Source organism: Electrona antarctica (assembly GCF_951216825.1).
Source record: "Electrona antarctica genome assembly, chromosome: 13".
Lineage (NCBI taxonomy): Eukaryota > Metazoa > Chordata > Actinopteri > Myctophiformes > Myctophidae > Electrona > Electrona antarctica.
Window position 1 is genome coordinate 45,758,804 of NC_136794.1, and position 12,866 is coordinate 45,771,669.

Consider the following 12,866-nt stretch of genomic DNA (forward strand, 5'->3'; position numbering starts at 1 on the left):
GTCAAAACATCCCGCAGCAACACCACAAACCTTCGCATGGCACGGGCGCTGTCCTGCTGTCCTGTCCCCTGTTTATTTTATTAATGCTACATTGTCGTCGTCGTCCCCGATTCTAGTGAACCGGTCCCCATTGTGGTGCATGTACATTTGTAATGATTTGTCTGAGCGAGGTCCGCAAAATTGTACCGAGATCCGAGAGCCATCATTAAAAAAAAAGCTTACACCAGGACCCGTGGTGGGAAAATAGCCGGCCAACAAGCTCATAAACATTAAAGTTAAAGTTATGAGCTTGTCTTAAACCTCAGACAATATGATCTCTAATAATTGATAGCCTAATTCTGTCATCACATCTGTCAAAATGTAGCCTACACTTATGCAATGCATATGCTTTTATTTGGTTACAAAAATCCCACCCGTGTGAAGTGAGGGGCGCTCTTATCATCGTACATCATCATGACGTAAAATAGACACTAGGCCTATTTCTTTGCTCAGACAATGACATAAAATTGTCAATGGGAATTTAATGTTTGTGTAGGACGTTTGTGAACATACGTGCACTGGATTTAGGAGGGGCTACTGCCCCTCAAAAACAAATAAATCAATTGAACATAATATCTAAATGTGAATATTAAATGAGAATCACAATATTGTGCTCTGATGATTAGATAACTGTAGCCTAATAGCACTTGCACTTAAATAGAAAGTCTGGAAATTACATTGCATTTATGGTCTGTATCCAGAGAGCTATTTACAATTATTTCTAACATTACAATTTTAACACACATTCTTACAGGTCAATTTGGTTAGTTAGCCTACATTATTTTGAGCTGTCTCACATCCTGTGAATCCTGACATCACTGCCTGGTAAAGTAAATGAATGGTATGCCATTTGGTATAATGTTTCATTACTTTTTAAATGGACACAGTGAATACTAAATTGAAGCTTTACTTTTTAAGTGGTGCAACCACTTCATTATGGAGCTTTGTGTGTCTGTGGGTGGGTGGCTGGCTGGCTGGCTGGGTCTGTCCGAGCACGAAAATAGAATTTGGTTGGTTTTCACAACCAAGTGTCACTGTTGCGCAGCCTAACTGTATAGGCCCTATATGATGATTTTAGGTGTGACATTACTGTACAGTGACTGTACAGTACAGTACAGTACAGTACAGTACAGTACAGGGACCGCCTGGGGACCCACACACGGTAACTCATTCTCGACCGTTTCGGACACGGGGCGGCTCGCCTAAACCGGGCCGGCACCCTGGGCACGTTCCTGTGGGTCTGGAAGTTTCGGGGACCCCCCCGGGGGCGCCCACACGGAGTTGCACCACTTACTTCACACGGGTGTGATTTAAAAAAAATATATCGCGAGTCAAATCGCAATCGCAATATTGGTCAGAAAAATCGCAATTAGATTTTTTCTCAAAATCGTTCAGCCTTAGTGGTTGGTGGACATAGATGGAGGGGTGGTTGGTGGCAGCCAGGAGGACATAGATGGAGGGGTGGTTGGTGGCAGCCAGGAGGACATAGATGGAGGGGTGGTTGGTGGCAGCCAGGAGGACATATAGATGGAGAGGTGGTTGGTGGCAGCCAGGAGGACATAGATGGAGAGGTGGTTGGTGGCAGCCAGGAGGACATAGATGGAGAGGTGGTTGGTGGACAGAGGGGTGGTTGGTGGACAGAGGGGTGGTTGGTGGCAGCCAGGAGGACATAGATGGAGAGGTGGTTGGTGGCAGCCAGGAGGACATAGATGGCGGGGTGGTTGGTGGCAGCCAGGAGGACATAGATGGAGAGGTGGTTGGTGGACAGAGGGGTGGTTGGTGGACAGAGGGGTGGTTGGTGGCAGCCAGGAGGACATAGATGGAGGGGTGGTTGGTGGCAGCCAGGAGGACATAGATGGAGGGGTGGTTGGTGGCAGCCAGGAGGACATAGATGGAGGGGTGGTTGGTGGCAGCCAGGAGGAGTTTCAGATTAATCCTCAACAAGGTGGACGGCTCCACGCCAGTCTCACCTCGCCTCGGTTTAATTAGTCTACGACGCTGATGAAAGTGTTTTTCCACCCACGCGTCTCCTATTTATACTAGCAACACGCTCTCTCCCCCACCCCCCTCTCTCTCGCTCTATCTCTCTCTCGCTCGCTTATCTCTATCTCGTCATAACAAACAAAATTCTATATTTTCTATATTCTATAAATGTCTTCTACATCCTGACAGTTTTCTGAAAAAGTTATGTTTCTATGTCAGTCGTTCTTCGATTTTTCAAAAATAGCAGACCTACAAGCTCATAGCGCGCCACTCGGTGGCGCGCTATGAGCTTGCAGATCTGCTATTTTTCAATAGCTAAAGCATAACATAATGCTACCACCAAAAGGGGTTCCCGCCTAAAATGGGTTAAGATTAAAAGCTGTAGGGGTTGGGCAGGGGGTGTTGGGGGGAGATAGCACTGTTCAGAATCAGAACAATCAGCTTTATTGTCACATCACAGTTTCACAAAAAGTGGGTGACATTTTTTTTTGTTTGTGCATAGTTCCCATAGTGTTGTTTTTCCAAGAATAAAGAAAGCCCCTCCTACATTCAGCTATTAGTGTAGATTTTCGTCCTACACAAAGGATGGATAATTTACGTACATACTAATTATACTAATAATAAATCCAAAGTGCTTTACAGGGCAGAAAAGAGGAAAAACATGCAGTAGTACACGAGGCCAGAACACTCATTGGAGTCAGGGACGCGTGCGTGCGTGCGTGCGTGCGTGCGTGCGTGCGTGCGTGCGTGCGTGCGTGTTGTGTGTGTACTAGTGTTGTTCTTGTTGTGTGTGCGGTGCATGTGCGCTCGTGTTTGTATTGCTCTACGCGTGAAGGCCAAAAGTCCCCACAAGTAGGACTATAATAGACTATAATAGATACGGTTATAGGACTTATAATAGCTGTGGTAATAATGGCGGGGTCGTGCGGGCCATAAGCTACTACAGAGCAGAGGGTTGAAATGGAATGGGTTGGGTTTTTTTTTTTTCATCCCCGGTTTTGCATCTCACTTCTCCCTGTGACTTTGACATCCTTTCATACACGGCTCTTTTATCTAAACCTAGTTTAACCCATTTTGGACTGAGGTCGATAAAAAAAAAAGACTTCAAAACATTTTTCTGAAAAACCCATGTTTCTATGTCAGTGGTGCTCAACCTTTTTCATGTCAAGAACCCCCAGAATTGGGCCCCCATCTCAAAATATGTATTTCCAAGGACCCCCCAGAAGCCAAATTTGAGTTAAAAATGTCTGAAATATATATTCAAAGATTTGCGCCACATTTTCAAAAATAGCAGACCTACAAGCTCGTAGCGCGCCACTCGGTGGCGCACTATGAGCTTGTAGATCTGCTATTTTTCAATAGCTAAAGCATAACATAATGCTTAAAACACCAAATGGGGTTCCCGCCCAAAATGTGTTAATATGAAAGCCCAAGGCCGTGCGGTGCCCTGTTTCATTCAGAGGGAATGAGGACCATTCGGTCACTGCCGTATTATTATTATATATTGTCGTCGTTGTCCGGCAGAGACCTCGTATGTCCAGAACCGCTCAGGAAATGGAGAAAAGAATAACCTGTGTTGCAAATGGATCCAACGTAGTTATTATTTTAGTCTCATGCTAAAGGAGTAGTTCTGACTTGTTTTCTACACTCATTGAGACTCCGCCTGTCATCAAATGCTCAGGAATGCGACAAAAATAAACAAAATAATCTCTGCAAGGCTTCATGGGGTGTGTAATTGATAGAACATAAGTAGTAGTAGTATTTCTACTACTTGAATATTTATAAAACCCACTGACAGACTTGTGAACTTGTTCACTTTCTCTCTTGTACGATGAAGTAGGTAGGGCATTATTTCCATTAATAGTTTTTTTGAACTACAAGGTCAAGTGCGTTCCGTCCACGGCGTGTTGTGAGCTTATAGAACGGCCATTTTCTATAATATGAGGCACAGCATTAGTTATTATAATAATATATAATAATAATATGAGGCACAGCATTAGTTTATACAGGGACAGTCGCTTGCCTAAGCTGTAATCGAATAGAACTGAATCGAATAGAGCTGTAATCGAATAGAACGGCCATTTTCTATAATATGAGGCACAGCATTAGTTATTATAATAATATATAATAATAATATGAGGCACAGCATTAGTTTATACAGGGACAGTCGCTTGCCTAAGCTGTAATCGAATAGAACTGAATCGAATAGAGCTGTAATCGAATAGAACGGCCATTTTCTATAATATGAGGCACAGCATTAGTTATAATAATAATATGAGGCACAGCATTAGTTTATACAGGGACAGTCGCTTGCCTAAGCTGTAATTGTCTCAGTCAGTTTCTATTCTCATTCACATCTCAGCTGATACTCATTCATCCTCCAATCAGAGCTCACGCTCTTAGCAGAGCGTTCCTTAAATACGTCTTTCTGCTTCAGCAGTGTTGATTTTGTCGACTAAAACGTAAGACGAAAAATGTTCGTCGACTACCTTTTTCCACTGACGAAAACTAAATGGAAACTAAATGGAAACTAAGCTATGACGACTAAAACTAAATATACTGACAATTTTGTCCATAAATAAAAACTAGACTGTTAGGAAGGGACTATATAGTGGACAAGAGATCCAGTATAAGTCATTTTACACTTGGTTGCATGCTGAAAATAGCCGATCTACAAGCTCACAAGCTTGAGCTTGTAGATCGGCTATTTTCAGCAAGTGTAAAATCAGTCATTACGACGGCATCAAGGCCCACCAAAATACATTTTAGTCAACTAAATCAACTGTAGATTTAGTCGACTAAAACTAGAACACTAAAACATTCCAGGTGACTAAAAATGTCACCAAAACTAACTGAAAACTATTCAAGAGACTACGACTAAAATAAAAATGTGCTGCCAAAAACAACACTGTGCTTCACTGCTACAGCTGCTTCTTGACCACAGGCACGGCAGCAGTGAGACATTTAGAGGGGCAGGTGCTCAAGTGAAAAAGGGCACCTTGTGCAGCGCGTGGAACCGGCCGGTTGCCTTAATAGTGTGAGATTTATAGATTTTGGGGCATAAATAATATATTAGAAGCTTTTTTTTTAATCAAGAATTGATCAATGTCACCATGGTCCACATACTGTAGTGTACACTGTACAAAAAATAGCAAAAGGGCACATTGCTGTCCAGAGGGCAAGGGCAGGTGGTGCTCTAGCACCCCCTAGTGTCTATCTGTGCATGCCACTGACGGCTGTTGTCAAAGCTTGCCTCCTCCACCCCAGCCTTTTGATCTCAAGTCTGACATAGACTCAAGACTCTGGCACATAGGCTTAAATACTTGGGAAATACAGTATGTCTGCTGATTCAAGCTAAATATTAATGTCAATATTCTGCTTACCTATTGCTCAAATGTGTACACAAAATTCTGAGATTATCTCCCAGAGCGCGGAGCCTTTATTAACACCAAGTTCAACTGTATGCCATTAGTTGCAATAAATGGTGAATCTACTTTGACGCGAGTGTTTCCTGTTTAAAATGGCTATACCATAGTACTATACACTGACGTGTGTGTGTGTGGTGTGTGTGTGTGTGTGTGTGTGTGTGTGTGTGTGTGTGTGTGTGTGTGTGTGTGTGTGTGTGTGTGTGTGTGTGTGTGTGTGTGTGTGTGTGTGTGTGTGTGTGTGTGTGTGTGTGTGTGTGTGTGTGTGTGTGTGTGTGTGTGTGTGTGTGTGTGTGTGTGTGTGTGTGTGTGTGTGTGTGTGTGTGTGTGTGTGTGTGTGTGTGTACACGTACGTGCGCAGGAGCCTGCTCCCATGACCGAGGACCTCCTGGAGGAACAGTCGGAGGTGCTGGCTAAGCTGGGCACCTCAGCGGAGGGAGCCCACCTCCGTGCCCGCATGCAGAGTGCCTGTCTGCTGTCGGACATGGAATCCTTCAAGGTGAGAGACGCCGCACACACACATTTAACCCATTTTTTACCCAATTTAACCCATTTTGACCTGGGAACGATACTACTTAAAGGGCAGTATTATGCGTGTCTTAAGTACCAGGTCTTATTACTTAATTTAAGACCTGGAGGCGTGGTCAATGCTGTTTGGCCACTCAGAATAGCCAAATGGCATTGATCACGCCTCCAGGTCTTAAGTTAAGTCATAAGACCTGGTACTTAAGACACGCATAATACTGCCCACAGTCTTCTAAATCCTGACAGTTTTCTGAAAAATGTTTCTGTGTCAGTGGTGCTACTATTTCATGTCAAGGAGCCCTAGAAATATATGTAATTTGGCCGCTGACCCCCATCTGAAAATATGTTGTTCCAGGGACCCCCCCCAGAAGCAAAGATTTGAGTTAAAAACGTTCGCTCTGAAATAATATATATTCAATGATTTGTATAACACAATGCTTAAAACAATAAAATAAATAAAACAATAGTGGATGCGCAAACTTTGAAAACTCTACAAGTGCTTCAGGATACAGATCACGGGTACAGAAAGCATCGCCTTCTCCATATACGGCGACTGCCAATTCTTGCAGACACTGAACAGAATTGTGTCCATGCCTTAGCTCTCGGCTTGGGCATGATGTCAGATGTTTGTTTTTGTTTTTTTGTTTTTTTTTGGGGGGGGGGGATTTCATTAACCACTTTAAAACTGTCCTATTTTGAGAATGTTTGTTAGAGGCGAGTTTAAAAAATGGCAGATCTACAAGATCACACGCTTGTGAGCTTGTACTTGTAGATCAACGATTTATATCAGTCTGGCTCTAGTGAATATGAATATGCAAATATCAAATTAGACGATGGCCAATCAGGGAACCCATAGAAAGGGGAAAAAGTGGTGTTGTTTCCCCCTTTGTTTTTACCTCTGGGGAGGTGTTCCTTTTCTGTGTAGAAACAGGAACACGGTATGTCCACTTCCTCCCAGGTGCTTCTGTGTTTATTCCTACTAACAACAACACTTCATGTTCAGGGAATTGGTGCTGACATATGTGACCAAATTTGACTGAGGGACTGCCATTGGATTTTTTTCATTTTTTGTTTTTTCATGTCATGTGAAAGCAGGGAATCATAGCTTCAAATTGACATTGGTTGTTCAGTTTGACCCACCAGTTTTGGAGATATGGCTTATAGAGTAATGTCTTGCAGAAAACAGCGAGTTGAGAAAACAGGCTTGAAAGGTTCACTTCTGTGGTCTCTAACATTACACCTAGCTACATTTAAGCATTTATTTCATATTTACATGTCGATTTCAGCTCTGACACTTATTTCATGCTCTAGTATGTGAAGAGTCTGCCTGTTCTATCAACTCATTTTGGGGGAAAAAAAAGTTTTTCTCCTCTGGTGAAAAGCTGGAATGTGTGCGATGGCAGTCTCTCAGTCAAATCTGGTCACATATGAAGACATACACCCCCACACCTCAATCTCTGAGTTCTGACATTGAGGCGGATGCATATATGCAGTTATATATAACTTCAAAATTGTCTTACACACATACATGGAATAAAGTGGACTGCCACTCACTTTAATGTGGATACGTGTCATTCTAGGCACTGACACACACACACACACACACACACACACACACACACACACACAGACACACTTTGAGGTAAACTCGCAGATTTCAAAAGTTCACAGAAGTGCGTCATTATAGACTGTGATAGACAGATGCACACACACACACACTCTCACAAACAAACACCCACCCACGTCGGTGTAGGTCGTCTCCATGCCCCATCATTACATTCCCTGATGGACAGATGGAGACACCCTCAGACCCGACATGGAGGTGCACCAGACTGCCTGGTGACGGGCACTGCCAGCCCATTAGTGAGGGGGGGGGGGGGGGGCTCTCAGTCATCGTGTCAGACTGGAGGGTCCTTGGATTAGATCGCGTCCACCTCCTCCCCCCCCCCCCCACCACCCCCGGCGCCCGGCGCAGGCCACAGTCACAGCAATCGCATCATCAATGAACCTGCCCGGCGCGCCCGGGAGAAATTATGACGTATGCGCCTGTGTGTGTGTGTGTGTGTGTGTGTGTGTGTGTGTGTGTGTGTGTGTGTGTGTGTGTGTGTGTGTGTGTGTGTGTGTGTGTGTGTGTGTGTGTGTGTGTGTGTGTGTGTGTGTGTGTGTGTGTGTGTGTGTGTGTGTGTGTGTGTGTGTGTGTGTGTGTGTGTGTGTGTGTGTGTGTGTGTGTGTGGGAAAAGGTCAGACGGAGATGCAATTAAAATGTTTGTCCGCCGCTGTTCCTCGGCATCTCCTCATGGCTCAAATGCAGAATAAAGTAGAAAAAGTGCCCCTCGGGGAGTCGGGGCACAGGTCTCCCTCCACCAGGCCAGGTCAGGGGGGAGTCGGGGCACAGGTCTCCCTCCACCAGGCCAGGTCAGGGGGGAGTCGGGGCACAGGTCTCCCTCCACCAGGCCAGGTCAGGGGGGAGTCGGGGCACAGGTCTCCCTCCACCAGGCCAGGTCAGGGGGGAGTCGGGGCACAGGTCTCCCTCCACCAGGCCAGGTCAGGGGGGAGTCGGGGCACAGGTCTCCCTCCACCAGGCCAGGTCAGGGGGGAGTCGGGGCACAGGTCTCCCTCCACCAGGCCAGGTCAGGGGGGAGTCGGGGCACAGGTCTCCCTCCACCAGGCCAGGTCAGGGGGGAGTCGGGGCACAGGTCTCCCTCCACCAGGCCAGGTCAGGGGGGAGTCGGGGCACAGGTCTCCCTCCACCAGGCCAGGTCAGGGGGGAGTCGGGGCACAGGTCTCCCTCCACCAGGCCAGGTCAGGTTGTGAGTCGGGGCACAGGTCTCCCTCCACCAGGCCAGGTCAGGTTGTGAGTCGGGGCACAGGTCTCCCTCCACCAGGCCAGGTCAGGTTGTGAGTCGGGGCACAGGTCTCCCTCCACCAGGCCAGGTCAGGGGAGTCGGGGCACAGGTCTCCACCAGGCCAGGTCAGGGGGGAGTCGGGGCACAGGTCTCCACCAGGCCAGGTCAGGTTGTGTGTCGGGGCACAGGTCTCCACCAGGCCAGGTCAGGTTGTGTGTCGGGGCACAGGTCTCCACCAGGCCAGGTCATGGGGAGTCGGGGCACAGGTCTCCCTCCACCAGGCCAGGCACAGGTCTCCACCAGGCCAGGTCAGGTGCCCCTCGGGGAGTCGGGGCACAGGTCTCCACCAGGCCCCTCGGGGAGTCGGGGCACAGGTCTCCACCAGGCCAGGTCAGGTTGTGTCGGGGCACAGGTCTCCACCAGGCCAGGTCAGGTTGTGTCGGGGCACAGGTCTCCACCAGGCCAGGTCAGGTTGTGTCGGGGCACAGGTCTCCACCAGGCCAGGTCAGGTTGGGGAGTCGGGGCACAGGTCTCCACCAGGCCAGGTCAGGGGGGAGTCGGGGCACAGGTCTCCACCAGGCCAGGTCAGGCTGTGTGTCGGGGCACAGGTCTCCACCAGGCCAGGTCAGGTTGTCGGGGAGTCGGGGCACAGGTCTCCACCAGGCCAGGTCAGGTTGTCGGGGAGTCGGGGCACAGGTCTCCACCAGGCCAGGTCAGGTTGTGTGTTGGTGGCGCTATAACAGGCCAATGTGAAAAGGGTGGGATGTATTCCTCAGCCTAGTACGAAAGTGCGTGAAAGATTTCACGTAAATTGCACGCTGCGTTCATGATTTGAGGCTTTTTGTTCAAAACAGGCCAATCCTGCACACTTTGAAAGCCAATGTTAACCAATTAGGATGGAATGTGAAATATCGGACAGATCCGTCTTGACCACATGACTATAGAGATTTTTGGAGAAAATATGGAGGAGTAATATAAAAAACAAGTGTTTTACAAAAGTCGGCCTCCTGGTGGCGCTATAACAGGCCGTTCTGTAACATTTGGGGCAGAGGTTCAGAGGTTTGGATCAGTGGTTCTCAGTAGGGGGGGGGGTTCCAGGCAAAAGTAGTTAATGTAGCAGTGCCATCATTTTAACCGTGTTATCAATTTTTACGTTGGCTTGTCAAAGATGTCAGATCTACAAGCTTCTCTAACCGTCTAAAAATCTAAAAAGAATCAGCTAACACAATGTATTGATTTGTGCCAGGGGGCGCGTTTCTTAAACAGTCAAAAGTTGTCTGGCATTAACAAAATACCAAGCAGCATGACCTCTGGGTGGATGTGTTCCACAGGGAGCTTATTGATTATCATAAGAATCCTGTTCCCTTGTAAACCAGGCCATTCTTTCTCTACGGCTTTTTCTGCTGAGTGGAATTCTATCAGCAGAGATTTAAGTTGAGGCCACAGTTAGCGGGCTCTATTCTGGAGGGAGTTAAAATCCACCAGAGTTGACAAATGGCATCCACCTGAAATGTTCAGAGGGGGGAGGCGGGCACATACAACTTGTGTTGTCGCATTACGGTGCCCTGCTTTTTTTAACCCAGTTTGAGCGGGAACCCCTTTTGGTGTTTTAAACATTGTTATAATTTAGCTATTGAACAATAGCAGATCTACAAGCTCGTAGCGCGCCACCGAGTGGCGCGCTACGAGCTTGTAGGTCTGCTATTTTTGAAAAATCCTTAAAATGTGGCGCAAATTATTGAATATATATTTCAGAGCGAACATTTTTAACTAAAGTATTTGCTTCTGGGGGGTCCCTGGAACTACATATTTTGAGATGGGGGGTCCGTGGCCCAATAGAGATAATTCTGGGGGTCCTTGACATGAAAAAGGTTGAGCACCACTGACATAGAAACATAGGGTTTTTCAGAAAAATTTTAGGATTTAGAAGCCTTTTTAATTTTTTATCGACCGCAGTCCAAAATGGGTTAACTGCCCCACTAAATGCTCTACTTTTGAGTATTTCCTGCGTCGCTTCCTACTCACAAAGCAACCAAGTTCAATAAGGAGGAAAAAAAAGGGGGTGAATTCAAGAGTTTCAGACAAGACGTTCTAGTGTGAATAGTCCTGTGTGCTCAGAGGTATACTGCGGTAAATGGGGCCTCCTTACGCTGGGAGAATGGCCTCTAAATTTAGCGCGCGGAACAGGGCCTGTAATTGTGCTTAGCCAAGCATAATCTGGCATTTTGGCTTTAATTACCAGCTCCCTCCGGGCACAAAGCAGTCACAGGATGCCTTATGATGAATGGTGTGATTTAGGAATATGACAGCCAGACCCAGCATTCTGCATGATCCCCCTTTTGGTTTGCACCTCCTGTAGTAGGCATCACTGTCAGGTTCCTTTTGGTTTGCACCTCCTGTATTAGGCATCGCTGTCAGGCACACCTTACTGCACCTCCTGTAGGAGGCATCGCTGTCAGGTTCCTTTTGGTTTGCACCTCCTGTAGGAGGCATCGCTGTCAGGTTCCTTTTGGTTTGCACCTCCTGTAGGAGGCATCGCTGTCAGGTTCCTTTTGGTTTGCACCTCCTGTAGTAGGCATCACTGTCAGGTTCCTTTTGGTTTGCACCTCCTGTAGTAGGCATCGCTGTCACCTTACTGTAGTAGGCATCGCTGTCAGGTTCCTTTTGGTTTGCACCTCCTGTAGTAGGCATCACTGTCAGGTTCCTTTTGGTTTGCACCTCCTGTAGTAGGCATCGCTGTCACCTTACTGTAGTAGGCATCGCTGTCAGGTTCCTTTTGGTTTGCACCTCCTGTAGTAGGCATCACTGTCAGGTTCCTTTTGGTTTGCACCTCCTGTAGTAGGCATCACTGTCAGGTTCCTTTTGGTTTGCACCTCCTGTAGTAGGCATCACTGTCAGGTTCCTTTTGGTTTGCACCTCCTGTAGTAGGCATCGCTGTCACCTTACTGTAGTAGGCATCGCTGTCAGGCACCTTACTGTAGTAGGCATCGCTGTCAGGCACCTTACTGTAGTAGGCATCACTGTCAGGCACCTTACTGTAGCAGGCATCGCTGTCAGGCACCTTACTGTAGTAGGCATCGCTGTCAGACACCTTACTGTAGCAGGCATCGCTGTCAGGCACCTTACTGTAGTAGGCATCACTGTCAGACACCTTACTGTAGTAGGCATCGCTGTCAGACACCTTACTGTAGCAGGCATCGCTGTCAGGCACCTTACTGTAGTAGGCATCGCTGTCAGGCACCTTACTGTAGTAGGCATCGCTGTCAGACACCTTACTGTAGTAGGCATCGCTGTCAGGCACCTTACTGTAGTAGGCATCGCTGTCAGGCACCTTACTGTAGTAGGCATCACTGTCAGGCACCTTACTGTAGCAGGCATCGCTGTCAGGCACCTTACTGTAGTAGGCATCACTGTCAGGCACCTTACTGTAGTAGGCATCGCTGTCAGGCACCTTACTGTAGTAGGCATCGCTGTCAGACACCTTACTGTAGTAGGCATCGCTGTCAGGCACCTTACTGTAGTAGGCATCGCTGTCAGACACCTTACTGTAGCAGGCATCGCTGTCAGGCACCTTACTGTAGTAGGCATCACTGTCAGACACCTTACTGTAGTAGGCATCGCTGTCAGGCACCTTACTGTAGCAGGCATCGCTGTCAGGCACCTTACTGTAGTAGGCATCGCTGTCAGGCACCTTACTGTAGTAGGCATCGCTGTCAGGCACCTTACTGTAGTAGGCATCGCTGTCAGGCACCTTACTGTAGTAGGCATCGCTGTCAGGCACCTTACTGTAGTAGGCATCGCTGTCAGGCACCTTACTGTAGTAGGCATCGCTGTCAGGCACCTTACTGTAGTAGGCATCGCTGTCAGACACCTTACTGTAGTAGGCATCGCTGTCAGGCACCTTACTGTAGTAGGCATCGCTGTCAGGCACCTTACTGTAGTAGGCATCACTGTCAGGCACCTTACTGTAGTAGGCATCGCTGTCAGACACCTTACTGTAGTAGGCATCGCTGTCAGACACCTTACTGTAGTAGGCATCGCTGTCAGA

The 12,866-nt window shown here is 47.4% G+C and overlaps 1 protein-coding gene across 1 annotated transcript in view; it reads left to right on the forward strand.

Annotated features, from left to right (window-relative positions):
• Positions 1–12,866, forward strand: part of rab3gap1 (RAB3 GTPase activating protein subunit 1) — a 113,625-nt gene that overhangs the window by 66,781 nt on the left and 33,978 nt on the right. The window contains exon 14 of the mRNA XM_079518658.1: positions 5,809–5,946. Within this exon, the coding sequence (XP_079374784.1) occupies positions 5,809–5,946 (138 nt within the window). The remainder of the gene's footprint in view (positions 1–5,808; positions 5,947–12,866) is intronic.